Source organism: Coregonus lavaretus, assembly GCF_964263955.1.
Source record: "Coregonus lavaretus genome assembly, chromosome: 24".
Taxonomy (NCBI): Eukaryota; Metazoa; Chordata; class Actinopteri; order Salmoniformes; family Salmonidae; genus Coregonus; species Coregonus lavaretus.
The window spans coordinates 41,753,815-41,781,453 of NC_140011.1; the positions used below are offsets into that span (position 1 = coordinate 41,753,815).

General features: G+C 40.6%; 1 protein-coding gene across 1 annotated transcript in view; it reads right to left on the reverse strand.

Moving 5' to 3' along the window:
- LOC311100330 (replication protein A 70 kDa DNA-binding subunit-like) overlaps window positions 1–27,639 on the reverse strand; it is a 121,039-nt gene that overhangs the window by 86,513 nt on the left and 6,887 nt on the right. The window contains exons 2-6 of the mRNA XM_084141216.1: window positions 24,409–24,456; window positions 18,417–18,495; window positions 18,117–18,225; window positions 17,666–17,754; window positions 15,653–15,748 (exon numbers count right to left, since the gene is read on the reverse strand). Of these exons, the coding sequence (XP_083997342.1) occupies window positions 15,653–15,748; window positions 17,666–17,754; window positions 18,117–18,225; window positions 18,417–18,495; window positions 24,409–24,456 (421 nt within the window). The remainder of the gene's footprint in view (window positions 1–15,652; window positions 15,749–17,665; window positions 17,755–18,116; window positions 18,226–18,416; window positions 18,496–24,408; window positions 24,457–27,639) is intronic.

A 27,639-nucleotide genomic window follows, 5' to 3' on the forward strand; every position in this document is an offset into this window, starting at 1 on the left:
GTCAACGGGAGAAGTGACAAATTCGTCCTTAGTTGTTAATTTTCTTGATTTCCCAAAGGCAAAACCTAGATTCGAGCAAAGGTCTTAAAGGAAAATTCCACCACTTTTCAACCTCATTTTAATTATCTCCAGCACAATACCAGTGTCTACATATGTGAACACGGCACATTTATACGTTTTGTAGAAAAATATATAAAGTTAAAACGTTCTACCCGATGATATCGGGTAAAAAAAAAAATTAAAAAAAAAAACATAACACTATGAGATTCGCGATGATGTGGGGAGCAAATAAATAACCTCCCTCTGGCAAGAAACTCATCTTTTTTGAAAATCACTTTTTCTTACTTTTAATCCTACCCTGTGATGTCACAGAGAAGCATTTTTTTAGGACCTTTCTTCTTATAACCTTTTAATAGGGATGTAACAATTCACCAATACATCGGTCTGCGGGTTCAAATGTTTAAGATACAAGTGCATCGGTCCGGTTCGTGGGAGCCCAAACCATCCAAATGAAGCATGCGTTGGTCAAAAACCGCTGGTTCACTCATGTTTTTTAATCATATAGTTTTATTTCCGAAAATACCTCATCTGTTGTGACTGAATTGATGAGTCCTCTACTTCAGTTCAGTAGCCTATCAAACTTTTATGCATGTCACTGCATACAACTGTGCACACAGTGAGGGAGACATATCTGCTCACGCCAACAAGAGTTCCCTGTTCTTCTAATAGCCTTTTGATACATCTGGCACCTTCAGCATTTCTATTGTGTGTGTGTGTGTGTGTGTGTGTGTGTGTGTGTGTGTGTGTGTGTGTGTGTGTGTGTGTGTGTGTGTATAGAGTCCAGTGAGTGTGCATAGAGCCAGAGCAAGAGAGCCAGTGCAAAACATATTTTTTTAAAGGGGTCAATGCTAATAGTCCTGGTAGCCATTTGATTAACTGTTCAGCAGTCTTATGGCTTGGAGGTATGAGCTGTTCAGGAGCATTTCATGGCTACAGATGTGAGTGCCACAGTCATTTAGACAGGTTACCTTGGCATTCTTGGACACAGGGACTGTGGTGGTCTGCTTGAAACGTGTAGGTATTACAGACTTGGTCAGAGAGAGTTTGAAAATATCAGTGAAGACACTTGCCAGCTGTTCAGCGCATGCTCCAAGTACGCATCCAGGTAATCCGTCTGGCCTTGTCGCTTTGTGAATGTTACCCTGTTTAAAGGTCTTACTCACATCGGCTACGGAGAGCGTGATCACACAGTCGTCCCGAACAGCTGGTGCTCTCGTGTATGTTTCAGTCTGATAGACTAGTGTAACTGGGCAGCTCGCAGCTGGGTTTCCCTTTGTAATTCGTAATAGTTTGCAAGCCCTGCCACATCCGACGAGCATCAGAGCCGGTGTAGTAGGATTCGATATTAGTCCTGTATTGACGCATTGCCTATTTGATGGTTCGTCAGAGGGAGTACTGTGATTTCCTTATTATTATTATTGTTTTATTTTTTTGGGGGGTGGAAGATCAGCTTAATATTGCAGATAGATTGTAACTTCCATCAATGTAATTGTCTGCATCACTTCCAATCCCCCATGTTTTTATGTGTATGTATGTATGTATGTATGTATGTATGTATGTATGTATATATATATATATATATATATATATATATATATATATATATATATATACACATATACATACACATATACACACATACATACATACATACATACACATACATATCCTTAAAAAAATATATATATTCCCCTTTATTACTTTCCAACCCCGCCACCCTTTCCCCACTTGGAGTAAACTAGTGAACAACAACGCCTAGGCCTCTAATTCCAGCCCATACCCACTATCTACATTTTATGGACACAGTCAATTTTACAGTAATTACATTTTGTTTGTTCTTTCTCCTGAACTTATTCTACTCTCAACCTCTCCGATCATTTTCAGATGTCCATCCGGTTTGCTTCTATATGCCATATCTTTCTAACTGTGCTCCTTCACAAAAGCTCCCAACCTACAACCCATTCACTTATAATGGACACAGCATGCCTACATTATTAGTTATCTTGTTATTGTTTGTTGTTAGTTGTTATGTCGATGTGCCCTTGAGCAAGGCACTTAACCCTAATTGCTCCTGTAAGTCGCTCTGGATAAGAGCGTCTGCTAAATGACTAAAATGTAAATGTTATTAGTCCCATCCTTCAATTCCATTCAACACCTCCCATCTATCTTTTAACACCAACCATATAGGATTTCTATTTGCCATACAGTGGGGAAAAAAAGTATTTAGTCAGCCACCAATTGTGCAAGTTCTCCCACTTAAAAAGATGAGAGAGGCCTGTAATTTTCATCATAGGTACACATCAACTATGACAGACAAATTGAGGAAAAAAAATCCAGAAAATCACATTGTAGGATTTTTAATGAATTTATTAGCAAATTGTGGTGGAAAATAAGTATTTGGTCACCTACAAACAAGCAAGATTTCTGGCTCTCACAGACCTGTAACTTCTTCTTTAAGAGGCTCCTCTGTCCTCCAGTTGTTACGTGTATTAATGGCACCTGTTTGAACTTGTTATCAGTAGAAAAGACACCTGTCCACAACCTCAAACAGTCACACTCCAAACTCCACTATGGCCAAGACCAAAGAGCTGTCAAAGGACACCAGAAACAAAATTGTAGACCTGCACCAGGCTGGGAAGACAGAATCTGCAATAGGTAAGCAGCTTGGTTTGAAGAAATCAACTGTGGGAACAATTATTAGGAAATGGAAGACATACAAGACACACTGATAATCTCCCTCGATCTGGGGCTCCACGCAAGATCTCACCCTGTGGGGTCAAAATGATCACAAGAACGGTGAGCAAAAATCCCAGAACCAAACGGGGGGACCTAGTGAATGACCTGCAGAGAGCTGGGACCAAAGTAACAAAGCCTACCATCAGTAACACACTACGCCGCCAGGGACTCAAATCCTGCAGTGCCAGACGTGTCCCCCTGCTTAAGCCAGTACATGTCCAGGCCCGTCTGAAGTTTGCTAGAGTGCATTTGGATGATCCAGAAGAGGATTGGGAGAATGTCATATGGTCAGATGAAACCAAAATATAACTTTTTGGTAAAAACTCAACTCGTCGTGTTTGGAGGACAAAGAATGCTGAGTTGCATCCAAAGAACACCATACCTACTGTGAAGCATGGGGGTGTAAACATCATGCTTTGGGGCAGTTTTTCTGCAAAGGGACCAGGACGACTGATCCGTGTAAAGGAAAGAATGAATGGGGCCATGTATCGTGAGATTTTGAGTGAAACCTCCTTCCATCAGCAAGGGCATTGAAGATGAAACGTGGCTGGGTCTTTCAGCATGACAATGATCCCAAACACACCGCCCGGGCAACGAAGGAGTGGCTTCGTAAGAAGCATTTCAAGGTCCTGGAGTGGCCTAGCCAGTCTCCAGATCTCAACCCCATAGAAAATCTTTGGAGGGAGTTGAAAGTCCGTGTTGCCCAGCGACAGCCCCAAAACATCACTGCTCTAGAGGAGATCTGCATGGAGGAATGGGCCAAAATACCAGCAACAGTGTGTGAAAACCTTGTGAAGACTTACAGAAAACGTTTGACCTGTGTCATTGCCAACAAAGGGTATATAACAAAGTATTGAGAAACTTTTGTTATTGACCAAATACTTATTTTCCACCATAATTTGCAAATAAATTCATTAAAAATCCTACAATTTTTTTTCTCATTTTGTCTGTCATAGTTGACGTGTACCTATGATGAAAATTACAGGCCTCTCTCATCTTTTTAAGTGGGAGAACTTGCACAATTGGTGGCTGACTAAATACTTTTTTTCCCCACTGTATATATTTCAACTGTACTGTGATGTCTTACAAAAGTTCTGAACCTTTCTATTCTCATTGTTTCAACAGATTGTGAATTGAAAATATTTTTTTTTGCTAATAGTAGTGCTATCTGCAGGGTTAGCTCCAGGTAAATATTGCAATCCTTTACCCATTCCTGGACCTGTGTCCAAAAACAAGCTACAAATGGACAGTACCAAAACAAATGATCTAATGATTCTGTCTCTTCGCAGCAAAATCTGCAGAGCTGGGAAGATTGTATCCCCCATATAAATAACATTCTATTGGTAGCAAGAATTTTATATAATAATTTAAATTGAAAGATTCTAAGTTTTGAATCCGGTGTTGTTTTGCGTATCAGTTCATAAACACTATGCCATGGGATCGGTACGTCAAAAATCTCTTCCCAACTATTTTGCAATCTATATGGGACGGCTGTCAATCCTTTGGTCCTTAAATGAAACTGATATACCTTTTTATTTATCACAGTTTTCCTTAACCAATTATGTTCTTTCATTCAAGGACGACAGACAAATTCCTTACTTTCTCCTCCTTCCACTTTCCTCTTCCATTTTGGCAGTAAGGCTGCAATTATTTGGTTGTAATTTTGGGTAGAGCAGACATTTCCATATGTTTTTGTTAACTGTATATGCGACATAACTCCACCAGTTCTACCGATGATATCATTTACAAAGATTATACCTTTTCTAAACATTTTGTCAAAAAAAAAAGTTTTTTTGTCAATTAGTATATTTGAGTTTAACCACAATATTTGTTGCATTATTTGTTCTGTCGTTTCTGGAGGATTATATTGAAATTGCAACCAACTTTCTATGGCTTGTTTTAGAAATAGTGATATCTGGGAGATGATTTCCTTTTCAAATAACTGAAAGTGAGTGGTTGTAATCTGAATAAAGGGAAAAAGGCCATTCTTGAACATTGGGTGAGACAATCTTACTAATTTGCTAGAGAACCAGTTCGGATTTAAGTATAACTTTTGTATGACTGAAGCTTTTAGTGATAGGTCTAATGCTTTAATATTTAATCATTTATGTCCTCCGAATTCATATTCATTATATAAATAGGCCCATTTAATTTTGTCTGGCTTGCCGTTCCAAATAAAATTGAATATTTTTTTCTCATATAATTTAAAAAACTGTTCGCTAGGCGTAGGCAAGACCATAAGCAAATAGGTAAACTGGGATAATACTAATGAGTTAATCAGGGTGATTTTTTCCACAAATTGACAGGCACCCACCTTTCCATGGTAGCAAGATCTTATCTATTTTTGCTAACTTTCTATTATAATTTATTGAAGTGAGATCATTTATTTCCTTTGGGATATGTATTCTGAGTATATCCACATCACCATCAGACCATTTTATTGGTAAACTCCATGGCAATGTAAAAATTGTATTTTTTATTGATCCAATACGTAATATAGTACATTTGTCATAATTTGGTTGTAATCCAGAGAGGTTAGAAAATGTATCTAGATCCTCTATGAGGCTGTGGAGTGATTCTAGTTGTGAATTTAAAAGAAAACATGAATCACCAGCGTACAATGACACCTTTGTTTTTAAGCCCTGGATTTCTAATCCCCTTATATTATTGTTGGATCTGATTTTAATAGCTAACATCTCGATGGCCACAATAAATAGATATGCCGATAGTGGACAACCTTGTTTCACTCCTCTTGACAGTTTAAAACCTTCTGAGAAATAGCCATTATTTACTATTTTACACCTAGGGTTACTATACATGATTTTGACCCATTTTATGTTCTATTGTTTCCAATACGTGCCTTATATTATCTCCAATGTATCTTCCTTGTAAAAAACCTGTCTGATTAGAATGAATAATATCCGACAATACCTTTTTAATTCTATGCGCTATACATTTTGCTAGAATTTTTGCATCACAACACTTAAGTGTAAGGGGCCTCCAATTTTTTAAATGGACTGGATCTTAATATTTTCCACTTGTATCCTGTTTCAGTAATATTGAGATCAGACCTTCTTCTTGAGTGTCAGATAATCTACCAGTTACATAGGATGCTAAAAGCGGTCCTCTAAGTATATCAAAAAAGGTTTGGTATACTTCGACTGGTATGCCATTCAACCCTGGAGTTTTCCCAGACTTAAAGTCTTTAATTGCATCCAGAAGTTCCTCCTCTGTAATTTCACCTTCACATGAGTCTTTCTGTATGGCTGTTAATTTTACATTATCAATAGAAAATACATCTCTACAATTAGCTTCAGTTAGAGGAGATGGAGGCGACTGAAACGAAAACATATGCTTAAAGTACCTTGTTTCCTCTTTCAAAATATAATTTGGTGAATCATGGGTTACTCCGTGTTAGACTTTCTATTTCATTTGTTAGTATAAACTATTTTGACCTAAATTGCTTTTGTTTTCGAGATGAGTACTGAATTGCATGGCCTCTAAAGGCACATTTAAAGGTGTCCCATACAATAAGGGGATTTGCTGTACCTATGTTATGTCGGAAAAAGTCAGTTATAAATTCCTTTGTCCTAGTTAAAAATAAATTATCATCCAATAGGCTTTGATAAAATTTCCAATATCCTCGCCCACGTGGAAATTCAGTAAGAGTAATGTATATGCCAATTATATGATGGTCCGATCGCATTCTGTCCCCTATCAACACTTTATAAACTTTTGGTGCCAACGAGAATGAGATAAGAAAGAAGTCAAGACGACTAGCTTGATTGAGTCTCCGCCATGTATATCTCAATAGATCAGGATATTTAAGCCTCCATATATCTACTAGTTCAAATGTATCCATTACATTCACAATTTCCTTAAGAGCATGTGGGTGATTGTTTGTGGTGTGATTTCCTTTACGGTCCATTGAGGTATTTAAAAAAGTATTATAATCCCCCACCATAATAATATTGTCTTGAATTGCTTGCAGGGTTGATAATTTATGATATATATTGTCAAAAAATGTGGATCATCATTATTTGGTCTGTAAATGTTAATGAGCCATATCTGTTTATTGTCCAATAACATATTTAAAATAATCCATCTACCTTGCATATCTATTTGGACAATTTGCACATTCGGATCGAAATTACTATTAATTAATATCATCACCCCTTTTGAATTTCTTTGCCCATGGGAGAAGTATATTTCGCCCCCCCATTCCTTTTTCCACGCAACTGCATCTAGAATTGTTGAGTGAGTTTCCTGTAAACAATAGATATTATATTCTTTCTCTTTGAGCCATGTAAATATTGTTCTTCTTTTGTTATTATCAGCTAAGCCATTACAATTATAACTGGCTATACTTATTTCACCATGATGAGATACAAGTTTCAAGTCTATTTATCATTATATATGTTTGTAAATTTACCATAAAAAAAACCTGTAATGATTGAGTGTCCATATACAGTGAGGGAAAAAAGTATTTGATCCCCTGCTGATTTTGTACGTTTGCCCACTGACAAAGAAATGATCAGTCTATAATTTTAATGGTAGGTTTATTTGAACAGTGAGAGACAGAATAACAACAAAAACATCCAGAAAAATGCATGTCAAAAATGTTATAAATTGATGTGCATTTTAATGAGGGAAATAAGTATTTGACCCCCTCTCAATCAGAAAGATTTCTGGCCCCCAGGTGTCTTTTATACAGGTAACGAGCTGAGATTAGGAGCACACTCTTAAAGGGAGTGCTCCTAATCTCAGCTTGTTACCTGTATAAAAGACACCTGTCCACAGAAGCAATCAATCAATCAGATTCCAAACTCTCCACCATGGCCAAGACCAAAGAGCTCTCCAAGGATGTCAGGGACAAGATTGTAGACATACACAAGGCTGGAATGGGCTACAAGACCATCGCCAAGCAGCTTGGTGAGAAGGTGACAACAGTTGGTGCGATTATTCACAAATGGAAGAAACACAAAAGACCAGTCAATCTCCTTCGGCCTGGGGCTCCATGCAAGATCTCACCTCGTGGAGTTGCAATGATCATGAGAACGGTGAGGAATCAGCCCAGAACTACACGGGAGGATCTTGTCAATGATCTCAAGGCAGTTGGGACCATAGTCACCAAGAAGACAATTGGTAACACACTATGCCGTGAAGGACTGAAATCGTGCAGCGCCCGCAAGGTCCCCCTGCTCAAGAAAGCACATATACAGGCCCGTCTGAAGTTTGCCAATGAACATCTGAATGATTCAGAGGAGAACTGGGTGAAATTGTTGTGGTCAGATGAGACCAAAATCGAGCTCTTTGGCATCAACTCAACTCGCCATGTTGGAGGAGGAGGAATGCTGCCTATGACCCCAAGAACACCATCCCCACCATCAAACATGGAGGTGGAAACATCATGCTTTGGGGGTGTTTTTCTGCTAAGGGGACAGGACAACTTCACCGCATCAAAGGGACGATGGACGGGGCCATGTACCGTCAAATCTTGGGTGAGAACCTGCTTCCCTCAGCCAGGGCATTGAAAATGGGTTGTGGATGGGTATTCCAGCATGACAATGACCCAAAACACACGGCCAAGGCAACAAAGGAGTGGCTCAGGAAGAAGCACATTAAGGTCCTGGAGTGGCCTAGCCAGTCTCCAGACCTTAATCCCATAGAAAATCTGTGGAGGGAGCTGAAGGTTCGAGTTGCCAAACGTCAGTCTCGAAACCTTAATGACTTGGAGAAGATCTGCAAAGAGGAGTGGGACAAAATCCCTCCTGAGATGTGTGCAAACCTGGTGGCCAACTACAAGAAACGTCTGACCTCTGTGATTGCCAACAAGGGTTTTGCCACCAAGTACTAAGTAATGTTTTGCAGAGGGGTCAAATACTTATTTCCCTCATTAAAATGCAAATCAATTTATAACATTTTTGACGTGCGTTTTTCTGGATTTTTTTGTTGTTATTCTGTCTCTCACTCTTCAAATAAACCTATCATTAAAATTATAGACTGATCATGTCTTTGTCAATGGGCAAACGTACAAAATCAGCAGGGGATCAAATACTTTTTTCCCACACTGTAGCTGTACCATGATATTTGCATTGCTACTAAGTATCCCTTCAATTGTTCTCCACTAATTCCCACGCTAAAGCCCCTCCCCATCCCATGTTGAGCCATCATCCCAGTGATCGGCATCCCACCCCCGTCCCTCCGGATCCCTAGGGCCCCGAGAGGCCAGGACCCATCCATCGAAAACAGCACACAGTGCCACGCACAAAACAGAAGCAGATTAACCGCCAAAAGCATTTCCAATGCTGTCACCTCTATATATAACTATTTAAAAATACGGTACGGTCACTGTGTGGACAACATCGTTGATGCACTTATTAATGAAGCCGGTGACGGATATGGTAAACATATTCCAGTCTGTGCCAGCAAAACAGTCCTGTAGCTTAGCATCCGCTTCATCAGACCACTTCCGTATTGAGCGTGTCACTGGTACTTCCCGTTTTAGTTTTTGCTTGTAAGCAGGAATCAGGAGGATAGAGTTATGGTCAGATTGGCCAAATGGAGGGCGACGGAGAGCTTTGTATGCGTCACTGTTTGTGGAGTAAAGGTGATCTAGAGTTTTTTCGTCTCTAGTTGCACAGGTGACATGCAGGTAGAAATGAGGTAAAACGGATTTCAGTTTTCCTGCATTAAAAACACAGGCCCTATAGAGCTGGTTGAGTGCGGGTTCGATTCCCACGGGGGGGTATGAAAAAAAAATTAATGACATTTTTTTTCTTCAAAAAAATTAATAAAAAAATAAATAAAGACAATTTCACAAAAAAATTAATTATAACAATAACGTATGCACTCACTAACTGTAAGTCGCTCTGGATAAGAGCGTCTGCTAAATGACGTAAATGTAAATGTGACTGTATCAGCTTTGCACATCTGGATTTTGGGATTTTGTCCCATTCTCCCTTGCAGATTTTCTCAAGCTCTGTTAAGTTAGATGGGGAGCAGTTCAGTCTTTAAACAGATTTTCAATGGGATTCAAGTCTCTGCTTTGGCTGGGCCACTCAAGGACTTTCACATTCTTGTTCTGAAGCCAATCCAGCATTGCTTTGGCTGTATGCTTGGGGTCATTGTCCTGTTGGAGCGTAAATCTTCGCCCCAGTCTAAGGTAGTTTGCCCTCTGAAGAAGGTTCTCGTCAAGGATTTGACTGTATTTGGCTCCATTCATTGTTCCCTCTATCCTTACCAGTCTCTCAGTCCGTACCACTGAAAAGCATCCCCATAGCATGATGCTGCCACCACCATCCTTCACGGTAGGGATGGTGTTGGATGGGTGCCTGGTTTTCTCCAGACATAGCGCTTTGCATTCAGGACAAAGAGCTCAATTTTTGTCTCATCAGACCACAGAAACTTTTGCCTTATGCTCTCAGTCTTTCACGTGCCTTTTTACAAACTCCAGGTGTTCCGTCATGTGCCTTTTTCTCAGGAGTGGCTTCCGTTTGGCCTCTCTCTCATAAAGCCTGGATTGGTGAAGTGCTATAGAGACTGTTGTCTTTCTGGTTTTCCCAACTGTAGTTCTGTCAGAGTGGTAATTGGGTTCTTGGTCACCTCCCTGACCAAGGTCCTTCTTACCAGATTGCTCAGTTTGGTTGGATGGACACCTCTAGGCAGAGTCATCGGGTCAAATTCCTCGCTCCTCCCTAATCCACGGCTGTCCTACCTTATCAGTGACTGAAACCAGACTGCTGCCCTTTGCCTCTCTCTTCAGGCATAGTCTGGAAAACGGAGTCAGGGTTGAACAGAGTTCAGGCTAAACCCTTTGTCTTTCCTGGGGCGGCTTCTTGATTCATTACAGCATTATGGGAGGGGAGAGAGGGGTTGGGCATGGGTATGTTTGAGAGATTGATTGTGGACCTGCCATGTCCAACAGTCAATCTCCAGGTCGAGCCAGGGATTGAACAGAGTTCAAACTGAACATGATTATTTTTACATGACAGGGCTGTTCATACATAGAAGGAGGGGAAGTCAGATTTCGCCACTATCATAGACTAAGGAAGTGGGCAGAGCGGTCAAGAGGGGGAAAATGGAGACAGTGGTGGGGGAACCCAAGATGGATGGGTTAAGCTAAAAATGTATGTAAAATGACTATATAAACTGAGAGCTGAGAGGTGGAAGGGAGATGCTTTGCAAACCACCTCGGCTCTTTTGCTTATGTAATAAAGTCTATCTTAATTCTACAAAAACTCTGAAATACTTTGGTTCTTTGAGCAGTATAAGGACGAACTTACCACAACACATCAAAACTATGAAATAACGCATATGGAATCATGTAGTAACCAAAAAAGTGTTAAACAAATCAAAATATATTTTATATTTGAGATTCTTCAAAGTAGCCACCCTTCAAAGTAACCTTGATGATAGCTTTGCACTCTCTTGGCATTCTCTCAACCAGCATCATGAAGAATGCTTTTCCAACAGTCTTGAAGTAGTTCCCACATATGCTGAGCACTTGTTGGCTGCTTTTCCTTCACTCTGTGGTCCAACTCATACCGAACCATCTCAATTGATTTGAGGTCGGGTGATTGTGGAGGCCAGGTCCTCTGTAGCTCAGCTGGTAGAGCACAGCGCTTGTAACGCCAAGGTAGTGGGTTCGATCCCCGGGACCACCCATACACAAAATTTATGCACGCATGACTGTAAGTCGCTTTGGATAAAAGCGTCTGCTAAATGGCATATTATTATTATTATTATTATTTATTATAAAATAGCCCTTACACAGCCTGGAGGTGTGTTGGGTCATTGTCCTGTTGAAAAACAAATGATAGTCCCACTAAGCCCAAACCAGATGGGATGGCGTATCGCTGCAGAATGCTGTGGTAGCCATGCTTGTTAAGTGTGCCTTGAATTCTAAATAAATCACAGACAGTGTCACCAGCAAAGCACCCCCACACCATAACACCTCCTCCTCCATGCTTTACGGTGGGAACCACACATGCAGAGATCATCCGTTCACCTACTCTGCGTCTCACAAAGACACGGCGGTTGGAACCAAAGATCTCAAATTAGGACTCATCATACCAAAGGACAAATTTGGCCCAAGCAAGTCTCTTCTTATTATTGGTGTCCTTTAGTAGTGGTTTCTTTGCAGCAATTCGACCATGAAGGCCTGATTCATGCAGTCTCCTCTGAACAGTTGATGTTGACATGTATCTGTTACTTCAACTCTGTGTGTGAAGCATTTATTTGGGCTGCAATTTCTGAGGCTGGTAACTCTAATGAACTTATCCTCTGCAGCAGAGGTAACTCTGGGTCTTGCTTTCCTGTGGCAGACCTCATGAGAGCCAGTTTCATCATAGCGCTTGATGGTTTTTGCGACTGCACTTGAATAAACTTTTCTTGAGATTTTCCGGACTCTGACCTTCATGTCTTAAAGTAATGATTGACTGTCGTTTCTATTTGCTTATTTGAGCTGTTCTTGCCATAATATGGACTTGGTCTTTTCCCAAATAGGTCTATCTGCTGTATACCCCCCCTACCTTGTCACAACACAACTTATTGGCTCAAACGCATTAAGAAGGAAAGAATTTCCACAAATTAACTTTTAAGAAGGCGCACCTGTTAATTTAAATGCATTCCAGGTGACTACCTCATGAAGCTGATTGAGAGAATGCCAAGAGTGTGCAACGCTGTCAGCAAGGCAAAGGGTGGCTACTTTGAAGAATTTCAAATATGTAATATATTTTGATTTGTTTAACACTTTTTGGGTTACTACATGATTCCATATATGTTATTTCATCGTTTTGATGTCTTCACTATTATTCTACAATGTAGAAAATTGTAAAAAATAAAGAAAAACCCTGGAATGAGTAGGTGTGTCCAAACTTTTGACTGGTACTGTATGCTTCATCACAATTCTATCTCGGAGATCTACGGACAGTTCCTTGGACTTCATGGTATAGCTTCTGTTCTGACACGCAATGTCAACTGTGGGACCTTATATAGACAGGTGTGTTTCTTTCTAAATCATGTCCAAACAATTGAATTGGCGACTGGTGGACTCCAATCAAAATGCAGTGACATGTCAACGATGTTCAAAAGAAATTGGATGCACCTGAGCTCAATTTGGAGTGTCATAGCAAAGGGTTGTAAATACTTACATACATGAGATATTTCTGTATTTAATTTTCAATACATTTGCAAAAAATTATAAAAAATATGTTTTCACTTTTTCATTATGGGGTATTGTGTGTAGATGGGAGAGATAAAAATCTATATTGAATCCATTCTGAATTCAGGCCGTAACAACAAAATGTAGAATAAGTCAAGGGGTTTGAATACTTTCTGAAGTCTCTGTATATTTTCCATGTCCTTGTTCCATGTGAAAGTTACATGTTTTCATTTTCGTCAAAAACAACTTCATAACGAAGGAGTTCCTTTGATTTGACGGCCTGCACATGCACAGTTTGGCGCGACACGACCATTAGATCCGACGACGTGTTTCTGCGCATGAGCTTAGCTAGCTAATGTCGCCATGACATTGCCAACAAGCGTGAACAGGGATTCCATTCTATTGGAGAAGCATTTTCTGTCCATCTTCATACTGTACTGTCGTCTGCCTGTCTGTCTGTCTGCCTGTCTGTCGTCTGCCTGTCTGTCCGTCTGCCTGTCTGTCTGTGAGAAGAAAACATTGTTTGAGTTGAAAGCGTTAACACGGGCCAGTGTGTAAGGTTGATTCCCAAATGGTACCCTATTCCCTACATAGTACACTACTTTTGACCACAGCCCTATGGGCCCTCGTCAAAACTAGTGCACTACACATAGGTAATAGAGTACCATTTGTGACGCAGCCTAAATAATGTATTGTACACGTCCTGCCCCAGTTTAGTTTAGTATGGAGGAAGAACTGAACAGAGACAAGGGGGCAATTGGCAGGGATAAAGAGATTCCACAGTCTGTTCCCCTGAATTTCAGCTCCTGTTGTGGATCACAGCAAACAGTATATCCTACTCTGTGTGTGTGTGTGTGTGTGTGTGTGTGTGTGTGTGTGTGTGTGTGTGTGTGTGTGTGTGTGTGTGTGTGTCCTGGGGGAGATCACAGATAGAGCTGCTATTTTCAGCAGACGGCTGACGACGGTGTAGTTAACATCAATATTCATTCACACGGTATCCGGATGGAGAGAAAAAGAGAGAGAGAGAGGGACGGGGAAAGAGAGAGAGAGAACGAGAGAGAGAGAGAGAGAGAGAGAGAGAGAGAGAGAGAAAGAGGGGAGAGAGATAAGAGAGAGAGAGAGTACCCTATATCTGAATCATTGGGTTCATTTTATGTCGTTAAGATCAGTACAGGACGATCGTATCAAGAAAATAATCGGAATATCAAGAAAATCATTTCAGCTGTATTTCAAAATACCCCGGGATACGGTATATACGGTATACCACCCAAGTCTAGGCGTACACACACACACCATCACTTTTACAAACACTCACAAACGTGAATACACTCACACACACTGTCATGCTAAACGTTCACAAAGGAGAAACACACACTGATAGTAATACAAGTCAAGGATGGCTCCCCCTGCTGGACTTTATAGTGTACACGTTACAGTAAATGGTATGAGGAATATGGTAGAACCTCCCTCCAGCCATGCTAAAAGGAATGGACTGGTATAAGGAATATGGTAGAACCTCCCTCCAGCCATGCTAAAAGGAATGGACTGGTATGAGGAATATGGTAGAACCTCCCTCCAGCCATGCTAAAAGGAATGGACTGGTATAAGGAATATGGTAGAACCTCCCTCCAGCCATGCTAAAAGGAATGGACTGGTATGAGGAATATGGTAGAACCTCCCTCCAGCCATGCTAAAAGGAATGGACTGGTATAAAGAATATGGTAGAACCTCCCTCCAGCCATGCTAAAAGGAATGGACTGGTATGAGGAATATGGTAGAACCTCCCTCCAGCCATGCTAAAAGGAATGGACTGGTATAAAGAATATGGTAGAACCTCCCTCCAGCCATGCTAAAAGGAATGGACTGGTATGAGGAATATGGTAGAACCTCCCTCCAGCCATGCTAAAAGGAATGGACTGGTATAAAGAATATGGTAGAACCTCCCTCCAGCCATGCTAAAAGGAATGGACCGGTATAAAGAATATGGTAGAACCTCTCTCCAGCCATGCTAAAAGGAATGGACTGGTATGAGGAATATGGTAGAACCTCCCTCCAGCCATGCTAAAAGGAATGGACTGGTATGAGGAATATGGTAGAACCTCCCTCCAGCCATGCTAAAAGGAATAGACTGGTATGAGGAATATGGTAGAACCTCCCTCCAGCCATGCTAAAAGGAATGGACTGGTATGAGGAATATGGTAGAACCTCCCTCCAGCCATTCTTGCACCAATCCAATGCTTTTAAATGCATGAGGTGGAGTGAACAAGTGCATACTTCTGAGTGAAGGGTCAAGAATTGAAACGCAGCCCATGTCTATCAGAGGCCAAAATGGAGCTTTACCCATATAGATGATGATCAGCGTTTAGTACATTATCAATAACATGACCATGACACTAAAGTAGCCTACATTATCAATAACATGACCATGACACTAAAGTAGCCTACATTATCAATAACATGACCATGACACTAAAGTAGCCTACATTATCAATAACATGACCATGACACTAAAGTAGCCTACATTATCAATAACATGACCATGACACTAAAGTAGCCTACATTATCAATAACATGACCATGACACTAAAAGTAGCCTACATTATCCTGACACTAATGTTGGTTGTGAGGGGAGGCAGTAGAAGCAGCAGCAGCAGCAGAAAATACATTCCAGTACATTATGATGAAACTCACCACTGGGTTGGTTGTGAGGGGAGGCAGTAGAAGCAGCAGGGTAGCTCTGGGCAGAGAGCTGGTTCTCAGGGGTGCTAGTCTGGCCTGGAGAGAACACTACAGAGAACACAGGTAACTGGTTAAGACTGGTTAAGACTGGTTAAGACAGGGACTGGTTTATAAGAGCGTGGACAGACCAAGCCGAAGTTGCAAAGGTACAATTTGTTGTCTCAACACTGGTCCTACAAAGACAAGAAAGACAGGTACTTTATCTACACAGACAGGTAAGGTTAAAGGCCTTTTCTCACCAACTGCGTTGCGATGATCTTTTCGTCTGAATTTCGAAAAAAGATACAGATTCCGATTTTGACGCAATAAACCATTCACACCAAGTTCAATGCATTTTCCCCTCCACTTTTCCCAAAAATGTGCATTACGTCACCAACGCTGCTACGGTCATTCTCACTGGCAATATGTTGTTCTAAGTTTCTAGAGAGGACGCAGTAATGAGAGAAAAATCATATACTACTGGAAATATTAGGATAGGCCAGCGTTTTCCAAACTCGGTCCTGGGGACCCCAAGGGGTGCACGTTTTGGTTTTTGCCCTAGCACTACACAGCTGATTCAAATAATCAAGCTTTGATTATTTGAATCAGCTGTGTAGTGCTAGGGCAAAAACCAAAAAATATGCACCGCTTGGTTTGGGAAATGCTGGGATAGGCTATTTATCCTACAGGATGAGTAATGAAAGGAGCTTGGGTACGTTGCATTAAGTTGCACCCCATTTAATAAGCCAGGAAATAAAAAAACTGGTACCTGTTGTCATTCCTCGATCGCACATGTCGACCATCATGACACTTGCTGCCTACAGTGTTCTTTCTATCTTATTAAAGAGATGAAGTCCAGACAGGCTAGGCCTATTTTAGGACATTTTCTGAATGGACATAGAGAATTAGCGAACTCATACCCACCCACCTAAAAGGAGCCATCAATCAAAGCCACCTGCAGTTAATCTCACTCAGACACATAAGCGATTCACATTTCTCCTTTCCCAAAAATTTATGAAAAACCTTGCCTTAGCTGCAGTCCATTCCTTAGCTTCAAATCCTTTCAAAAAACGAGTCTACATTATATGATAATGCTAAATAAATGTAGCCTACGCCTATCATGTAAATTGACGAGGAATGTTTTAAGGGGGAGATATACTGTACAGACAGCTGTGATATAGGCTATATGAAGATGGAAATAGAAAGACATGCAGGCAAACTGTTCATAGCAACCTGTCCATAGCAACCTGTCCATTGCCTAATGATCAGCTGTTGATCAATGTTAGTGAAGCAATGGGTGGTTATGTTGACACTACATTTTAAATTGAGTGCTTTATCTAAATCTGTGCAACCACTTATTGATAAGGGTAAACTCCGGCGGATATTTTTTGGGTCTCTGTCTTTTGGGGTTGCCTATAGCAAAGATGGTGGCCTAGATTCACTTTAGCAGGCCTATAATATATAGCCTAATATATAGGCTATATTAATGACGCATGAATATGTGAATTAACTTCTAACTTACAAATTTCTCTGTCTTCTTCATTGTTTCAGCCATTTTTAATAGGCCTAAGCCTATTGGTGGAGAGAAGCATCGATCGATCCTCTTACTTGCTGAGTGGCTATAAAATAGGCTACAGTGTTGGCAATGAACTGGCGGGGAAGTTTGAACGGAGAGAGTGATGTGTAGCTCTGGTGTGATGTGATCACATTGGCTAAATTGATACATTGCTGCACTGATGCATTGCAAACATTAAAAAAACAGGCAGAGAGAAATTAATTCATTAATTAATTCACACAACAAACCCACAGACCTGTCAGTGGAAGTGCCTTAGATAACCATTTGATAGTATAAAATAACAAACATGTCCTGCACACATATCAAATAAAACTTTACTTAAAGCCTTGGAGGTATAATGTGTTACGAAGCAGTTATACTGTAATGCATTGGATGAATAACAGTTGCAGTTGTTGTTGTTGTTGTCTTACCTCCTACATAGGGAGTGGGTGTTCCAATCTTCCCTCCCATCTCCTCTGCTGACTTCACTACCTCCATGTCCAATACTATCACCACACACCTGCAACACTCACACACACACACACACACACACACACACACACATTAAAAACACAGACAGATCAGAAAGACAAGAGAAAAGAAGGAACGAGAAAAGTATGCAGAGACAGAGGGAGAGAGAGACAGACAGAGAGAGAGACAGAGAGAGAGAACGAGAGAGCGAGAGAGAGAGAGAGAGAGCGAGAGAGAGACAGAGAGAGAGAGAGAGACAGAGAGAGAGAGAGACAGAGAGAGAGACAGAGAGAGAGACAGAGAGAGAGAGAGAGAAAGAGAGAGAGAGCGAGAAAGAGAGAGAATGAGAGAGAGAGAGACAGAGAGAGAGAGAGAGAGAGAGAGAGAGAGAGAGACAGACTCCAGGTGTACCTTCCATCCTTCAGTATGTTGGTGACGCTCCTCTTCAGTAGACACACACAGTGGGGGAGCAGACAGTTCTCCTCACCCAGACTGTTCAACTGGATGGCCAGCATGAAGGCTACACACACACCGCACACACACACAGAGTGGGCACAGACAGGTTAGGCTCAAAGGACCTGGTGTGCAGGTCATCACACATCATGAGCAAGAACCATTACTAAGTTGATATTTTTAGCAATGTTTACTAAGGAATCATAGTGATTACATTATTACCAATACCAATAACGTTAATAATGTAATACTACTTACAGGACATGGTGTGCAAGCCATCACTCATCATGAGGCGGAATCGGGGATGACCAGAACCCATCTCGATACGACGAATGTTCTGAAAAACAACAAGAGAAGGACAACTTTGTCTCAGAGCATTTCGTATTGTTATGTATGTAAATTCTAGACACTCCAATAAGTATGAAATATTACGTTTCTTATGGTATTAATTTGTGGATGTCCATCATCCATTTCGTTTGATATGTTACGAATTGCAATTCGTATAATATGTTACGAATTGCAATTCGTACAGTATGATACAAATTTGAAAAACATACAATATGTTATGAATTTGCTAAACTTATATGTTACGAATTCCAATTTGTTGTGGCTAATGTTAGCTAGATGGCTAGGTGGCTAACGCTAACATTAGCTAGCTGGCTAATGTTAGCTAGGCTAGGGATTAGGGTTACAGTTAAGGTTAGGGTTAAGGTTAGGAGTTAGGTTAAAGGTTAGGGGAAGGGTTAGCTGAAATGGTTAAGGTTAGGGTTAGCTAACATTCTAAGTAGTTGCAAAGTAGCAAGTAGTTACAATGTTGCAAATTAGCTAAAATGCTAAAGTTGTCAGTGTGAACACACAACATTTGGGTTGCTAGATGTTCGCGTTACATGCCCACCCATTTAGGCCGACCAACCACCCTCCTTTCGTTTTTGCCTTAAGTAGCCTTATATATTATGTAACCATACCAAACGTAACATATCATATTAATTTGAGTGTTCCGGATTTACATTTACTATGTTACGTCTAGTCTATGAGACCTGGCTGAGAAGGAACCTGGAGAACAGACAATAGAACATTAGAACAAGAGCTCTAAGGGAAATTCTGCTACAACAGATTCTAGATTCCACCTGGCCCATGTCATTACAGACACACCATGGAGCTGTGTGTGTGTGTGTGTGTGTGTGTGTGTGCGTGTGTGTGTGTGTCTGTGTGTGTGTGTGTGTGTGTGTGTGTGTGTGTGTGTGTGTGTGTGTGTGTGTGTGTGTGTGTGTCACAGTGAGAGAGAGACTGTAGTAGGAGCTGCAGTAAAGGAAGGTGTTGGACATTGGACCTACTCATAATTTGTGAATAGAATAGAATGGAATAGAAGAGATTGGAATAGAACAGAATAGTTTAATAGAATAGTTGGACCTTTAAAAGTCCTAAAAAGGCACAGCGCCTCAAAGTACAAAGAAGTACTTTGCTTTATGTTTTTGTTTGTTTTCTGTTAAATGTCTGCTCAGCCCACATGTTCACAAGTTATATATACATTTACAGTATGTAATGTATATAATAACTATGTATTCATATTATGACTCTCCCATTCCATGGAATGCCCACCGCCTTCATACAACATGTCTGCTAAAATTTTATCCGGTTCTTCAATGATAGACGGAACAGACAAAGTAAAGAACAACAAAATCCAACTTATTACATGGAATGTGCTTCATGATGGCAAAAGAAAAGCATAAGGTTCTTGAACATTTAAAGAGATCGTCAGCAGATATGGTTTCCCTGCAAGGGTTACGCAAAAAAAAACATAAGGTTCTTGAACATTTAAAGAGATCGTCAGCAGATATGGTTTCCCTGCAAGGGTTACGCAACAAAAAAACAAGAAATGTAATATTTAAAGAGTAGCTGGGTTGGAGAGCCCTATGCTGCCACCTACTGTAACAGCAGAGGAGTAGGCATAAATACGTACACACCCTTTTCCCTTATATCCACACGGACCAAGATACTCCTGCTGTTTTCAAATCTTGCAGAGGGCTTGGACTGTTACATATAAATGTCTAAACTGGACTTTCTGGATGTCTGGGTGCATGACACTAGCCCAGACTTCCTGTTTATCTCAGAGACCTGGCTGAATAATTTGATTATGGATAAGGACGTTGCCATTGCAGACTACAACATTTTCAGATGTGATAGACAAAACAAGGGGTGGCTATTTAGGTAAGATCTTCTCTTATGGCATCATACTCTCTTAGCATCTCTGTCCCCAAAATATGCATATATTTATTGCTGCTGTCTACTGCCCCCTCCAGCCACTTCGGCGAAGGCTGTTAGTATTATTTCTGAATATTTAGAACCCTTTCTGGTATCTTAACTGGTTGTGTTAGGAGATCTTAATCTTGATTGCACGTGCCTCAGATCAGTTTAAGAATATTCGTCTTGAGTTCAACTTGACTCAGTTGATAATGAAACCCACTCAGATGAATGTAAAAAACCTAGCAAACTCCTCATTGATTAAACTTATCCTGAGTAACCGTCCCCATAGCTATTTGGCTCGTGGTGTTTTTGCAAATGATTTCAGCGACCTCTGCCCTATTGCTTGCATTAGAGATACCAAATTGAAAAACTCTGTCCCTTGTATAATTGTGAAGATATTTTTTTTTTAAATGTCTCGCCCCAGGCGTTCTTTCATGATCTACATTATTCAGAGCTTTCTTCTACTTCTGGAAAACCATTACTTCACTCGAGCGGGGTCATTCCTCTACTTCCCTGCCTAAGCAAGTCGTTTTAGACTCATCATTACTGAAAAAGTTACGATTTGTGATGCTTTTAATCAGCATTTTATCTCAGCTGGTTTCCTATTTCAAAGAAACTGTGGTCATACTGGTCTGGGCCAGTCAGTTGACTGTTCTACCCACATACAGCCTCCAGTTGACTGTTCTACCCACATACAGCCTCCAGTTGACTGTTCTACCCACATACAGCCTCCAGTTGACTGTTCTACCCACATACAGCCTCCAGTTGACTGTTCTATCCACATACAGCCTCCAGTTGACTGTTCTACCCACATACAGCCTCCAGTTGACTGTTCTACCCACATACAGCCTCCAGTTGACTGTTCTACCCACATACAGCCTCCAGTTGACTGTTCTACCCACATACAGCCTCCAGTTGCCTCGATGGATGATCAGTAAACCTCGAGTGACTTGGGAAATGGTAGTCAGGGTTTTTCTTTTTGGCATCTCACAGAAACAGAAGTTATTTCTGCCTTATTAGCTATCGACACCAAGAAGGCATTAGGGGCTGATAATTTGGACCCGTCTTTGCTTAAGTATGCAGCGCCCCTCGTTGCTGGCTCAGTAACACACATTTTTTATTTAACTTTAGTACCAGGAAATATTCCAAAAGTGTGGAAAGCAGCTTTTGTGCTACCACTATATAAGGGAGGGGATAGTAGTGATCATGATAATTATCGACCCATTTCCAGGCTGCCCTGTCTTGCGAAAATACTAGAATCATTGGTAGCTACGTTCTTTTCTATTTGTAAATGGTATTCTTAATGTTAATCAATCCGGATTCAGACCTAAACATAGCACCAATACGGCTACCATGCTTGTTGTAAATTATATTGCAAATAACTTAGATGATAGATATAATTGTGCTGCCATGTTTGTAGACTTGTCGAAAGCTTTTGATGCTGTAGACCATGTTATTCTGTTGAATAAGCTGTCCTTGATAGGGTTGGGTACTGATGCTTGCCGATGGTTTCATACTTATCTCAATGACAGAACTCCGGTAGATGGGGATAAATCTGAATTCCTTAAGTTATATAAAGGGGTGCCCCAAGATTTGATACTCGGCCCACTACTGTTTACAATCTATATAAATAACATTGTTAATGCTGAAAAAAAAAAAAAATGTTTTATATGCAGATGATACAGTGTTGTATTCAATTGCGCCATCGGTTGGCCAACAGTACACAAATGTAGTTCCTTCCTACAAATATAAACTGTTTCTTCAAATTGATCAATCACAGTGAGGTGAGTTTTAAAAGCACGATACTGTTCTGATCATAAGTGTTTGATATGATTTTTGATTGCATCTGCATTGATGTCAGAGTGGTTAAAAGGAAAATAGAGCGTTGAGTACCAGGCCATTAGCGACCTGATGGTAGTTAGCGAGTTGGGATCTACCAATGCATGTCCACAGTGCATAAGAGGAGATTACCATGACTCAAATGCCACGTGGAATGTGACTTCGGTCATGACTCAAGACTGCCGGTGTGGCGGTAATACGGTTAATAATACCACAACAACCCTATTCTTCTGTGTAATTTAATGGAACTGGGTCAAGATCAAGGGCAACATGTTGTTGGGTTCTTAACTTGAAATATACTTATTCCTGTCACTATATTAGACCTTATTGATCAAGATGAGCAGAAGGTCAATTGTAGGTGGAACTGCTACCAGACAACTCTGACCGCAAAGTTTTGGGAAACAGATGTTCAGAGTAGTCACATCCCTAATCTCTTCTTGACATACACTACCAGTCAAAAGTTTGGACACACCTACTCATTCAAGGGTTTTTCTTTATTTTTTACTATTTTTTTTTAAATTGTAGAATAATAGTGAAGACATCAACATGATGAAATAACACATATGGAATCATGTAGTAACCAAACAAATCAAAATATATTTTATATTTGAGATTCTTTAAATAGCCACCCTTTGCCTTGATGACAGCTTTGCACACTCTTGGCATTCTCTCAACCAGCTTCACCTGGTTTGCTTTTCCAACAGTCTTGAAGGAATTCTCTCAACCAGCTTCATGAGGTAGTCACCTGGAATGCATTTCAATTAACAGGTGTGCCTTGTTAAAAGTTAATTTGTGGAAAATCTTTCCTTCTTAATGCATTTGAGCCAATTAGTTGTGTTGTGACAAGGTAGGGGGGTATTCAGCAGATAACCCTATTTGGGAAAAGACCAAGTCAATTTTATGTCAAGAACAGCTCAAATAAGCAAAGAGAAATGACAGTCCATCATTACTTTAAGACATGACAGTCAGTCAAGTGCAGTCACAAAAAACAATCAAGCGCTATGATGAAACTGGCTCTCATGAGGACCACCACAGGAATGGAAGACCCAGAGTTACCTCTGCTGCAGAGGATACGTTCATTAGAGTTACCAGCCTCAGAAATTGCAGCCCAAATAAATGCTTCACAGATTTCAAGTCACAGACACATCTCAACATCAACTGTTCAGATGGGACTGTGTGAATCAGGCCTTCATGGTCGAATTGCTGCAAAGAAACAACTACTAAAGGACACCAGTAAGAAGAAGAGACTTGCTTGGCCCAAGAAACACAAGCAATGGACATTAGACCGGTGGAAATGTGTCCTTTGGTCTGGAATCCAAATGTTTGGTTCCAACCGCTGTGTCTTTGTGAGATGTGGTTTGGGTGAACGGATGATCTCCGCATGTGTATTTCCCACCGTAAAGCCGTGTAGTCCCCACAGAGTGCACTGTCTGTGATTTATTTAGAATTGAAGGCACACTTAACCAGCATGGCTACCACAGCATTCTGCAGCGATACGCCATCCCATCTGGTTTGGGCTTAGTGGGACTATCATTTGTTTTTCAACAGGACAATGACCCAACACACCTCCAGGCTGCGTAAGGGCTATTTTACCATGAAGGAGAGTGATGGAGTGCTGCATCAGATGACCTGGCCTCCACAATCCCCCGACCTCAACCCAATTGAGATGGTTTGAGACAGCAGAGTGAAGGAAACGCAGCCAACAAGTGCTCAGCATATGTGGGAACTCCTTCAAGACTGTTGGAAAAGCAAACCAGGTGAAGCTGGTTGAGAGAATGCCAAGAGTGTGCAAAGCTGTCATCAAGGCAAAGGGTGGCTATTTAAAGAATCTCAAATATAAAATATATTTTGATTTGTTTAACACTTTTTTGGTTCCTACATGATTCCATATGTGTTTTTTCATAGTTTTGATGTCTTCACTATTATTCTACAATGTAGAAAATAGTAAAAATAAAGAAAAACCTTTGAATGAGTAGGTGTGTCCAAACTTTTGACTTGTACTGTATAAATGCCTGTTTGATCATGTACAAAGTGTGTTTGCAGTTAAAGCATCCAGTGGATTGAATAAACTTGGTTTGAGCTTTTACTAGTCGTCAGTTTGAGTTTATACTCTGTTTGTTCAGAACCTAACAATGTATTGCAGAGACGGAACAGAAAGAACACTCACCAGCACCTGAAGCAGAGGACTGTGCACGTTAGTGCCTTTGGTCAGGGCCTGAATGAGACAATTATTATTTCAGTTAAATGTTTATGACAATGTTCATTCAATAGAGAATTGCATCAGAAAACCAGTAGTCCAACCCCGATGTCTTTACCATATATAGTTAATAAGTTACATACAATTTACTCAGAGAATGTAACATGATTAGATTGAATAGAATGTCATTAAGATCAAGGTTAAAAAAAGAGGTCGCTGCTCAATAGAACTCTGTCACTGCTCCGTGGGCAGAAGAGCGCTAACTTCGAACGTCAACTGACAAGCTGCAGGTTTGTGTGTGATAACATGGGCTTTTTCTAAATAAAATCTACGGAATACAAACCAAAAATGAGCCTATATATGCATATACAGTGGCTTGCGAAAGTATTCACCCCCCTTGGCATTTTTCCTATTTTGTTGCATTACAACCTGGAATTTTTGGGTGGTTTGTATCATTTCATTTACACAACATGCCTACCACTTCGAAGATGCAATCTTTAAGTCATACCACAGATTCTCAATTGGATTGAGGTCTGGGCTTTGACTATTCCAAGACATTTAAATGTTTCCCCTTAAACTACTCAAGTGTTGCTTTATCAGTATGCTTAGGGTCATTGTCCTGCTGGAAGGTGAACCTCCGTCCCAGTCTCAAATCTCTGGAAGACTGAAACAGGTTTCCCTCAATAACTTCCCTGTATTTAGCGCCATCCATCATTCCTTCAATTATGACCAGTTTCCCAGTCCCTGCCGATTAAAAACATCCCCACAGCATGATGCTGCCACCACCATGCTTCAATATGGGGATGGTGTTCTCGGGGTGATGAGAGGTGTTGGGTTTGCGCCAGACATAGCGTTTTCCTTGATGGCCAAAAAGCTCAATTTTAGTCTTTCTAAAATGACTTTCTGATCTAGAACCGTGCTTGGATTGAATTTTGGACTTCCTTATTTGCATTGGACATTGAGACTTTTGGGTTGGGATTTTAATTGGGATTTGGACTTTGTAAACTTTATTTGGGAAAATTTTGAAAGAAGTAAATTGTTTATTTTGATTGAAATCTAATTGGTGAAAATATGCTTATTTTGCTCACTTGATATCATTTTGAGATCCAAGGTGATTGTTTCAAGACCTACACACCCACAGTGTTAAATAGAGTACTAAGCTATACAGTTGCTTCCGAAACTATTCACCCCCTTGGCATTTTTCCTATTTTGTTGCCTTACAACCTGGAATTAAAATTTATTTTTGGGGGGGTTTGTATCATTTGATTTACACAACATGCCTACCACTTTGAAGATGCAAAATATTTGTTATTGTGAAACAAACAAGAAATAAGACAAAGAAACAGAAAACTTGAGCATGCATAAGTATTCACTCCCCCCAAAGTCAATACTTTGTAGAGCCACCTTTTGGAGCAATTACAGCTGCAAGTCTCTTAGGGTATGCCTCTATAAGCTTGGCACATCTAGCCACTGGGATTTTTGCCCATTCTTCAAGGCAAAACTGCTCCAGCTCCTTCAAGTTGGATGGGTTCCACTGGTGTACAGCAATCTTTAAGTCATACCACAGATTCTCAATTGGATTGAGGTCTGGGCTGTGACTAGGCCATTCCAAGACATTTAAATGTTATACCACTCGAGTGTTGCTTTAGCAGTATGCTTAGGGTCATTGTCTTGCTGGAAGGTGAACCTCCGTCCCAGTCTCAAATCTCTGGAAGACTGAAAAAGGTTTCCATAAAGAATTTCCCTGTATTTAGCGCCACCCATCATACCTTAAATTCTGACCAGTTTCCCAATCCCTGCCGGTGAAAAACATTGCACCAGACATAGCGTTTTCCTTGATGGCCAAAAAGCTCAATTTTAGTCTCATCTGACCAGAGTACCTTCTTCCATATGTTTGGGGAGTCTCCCACATGCCTTTTGGTGAACACCAAATGTGTTTGCTTATTTTTTCTTAAAGCAATGGCTTTTTTCTAGCCACTCTTCTGTAAAGCCCAGCTCTGTGGAGTGTACGGCTTAAAGTGGTCCTATGGACAGATACTCCAATCTCCGCTGTGGAGCTTTGCAGTAATCTTTGGTCTCTTAGTTGCCTCTCTGATTAATGCCCTCCATGCCTGGTCTGTGAGTTTTGGTGGGCGGCCCTCTCTTGGCAGGTTTGTTGTGGTGCCATATTCTTTCCATTTTTTAATAATGGATTTAATGGTGCTCCGTGGGATGTTCAAAGTTTAGGATATTTTTATATAACCCAACCCTGATCTGTACTTTTCCACAACTTTGTCCCTGACCTGTTTGGAGAGCTCCTTGGTCTTCATGGTGCCGCTTCCTTGGTGGTGCCCCTTGCTTAGTGGTGTTGCAGACTCTGGGGCCTTTCAGAACAGGTGTGTATATATACTGAGATCACGTGACAAATCATGTGACACTTGGATTGTACACAGGTGGACTTTATTTAACTAATTATGTGACTTCTGAAGGTAATTGGTTGCACCAGATCTTATTTAGGGGCTTCATAGCAAAGGGGGTGAATAAATACAGTTGAAGTCGGAAGTTTACATACACTTAGGTTGAAGTCATTAAACTAGTTTTTCAACCACTCCACAAATTTCTTGTTAACAAACTATAGTTTTGGCAAGTCGGTTAGGACATCTACTTTGTGCATGACGCAAGTAATTTTTCTAAGAATTGTTTACAGACAGATTATTTCACTTATAATTCACTGTATCACAATTCCAGTGGGTCAGAAATGTACATACACTGCGTTGACTGTGCCTTTAAACAGTTTGGAAAATTCCAGAAAATGATATCATGGTTTAGAAGCTTCTGATAGGCTTATTGACATCATTTGAGTCAATTGGAGGTGTACCTGTGGATGTATTTCAAGGCCTACCTTCAAACTCAGTGCCTCTTTGCTTGAAATCATGGGAAAATCAAAAGAAATCAGCCAAGACCTCAGAAAAAAAATGGTAGACCTCCACAAGTCTGGTTTATCCTTGGGAGCAATTTCCAAACGCCTTAAGGTACCACGTTCATCTGTACAAACAATAGTACGCAAGTATAAACACCATGGGACCACGCAGCCGTCATACCGCTCAGGAAGGAGACGTGTTATGTCTCCTAGAGATTAACATACTTTGGTGCGAAAAGTGCAAATCAATCCCAGAACAACAGCAAACGACCTTGTGAAGATGCTGGAGGAAACAGGTACAA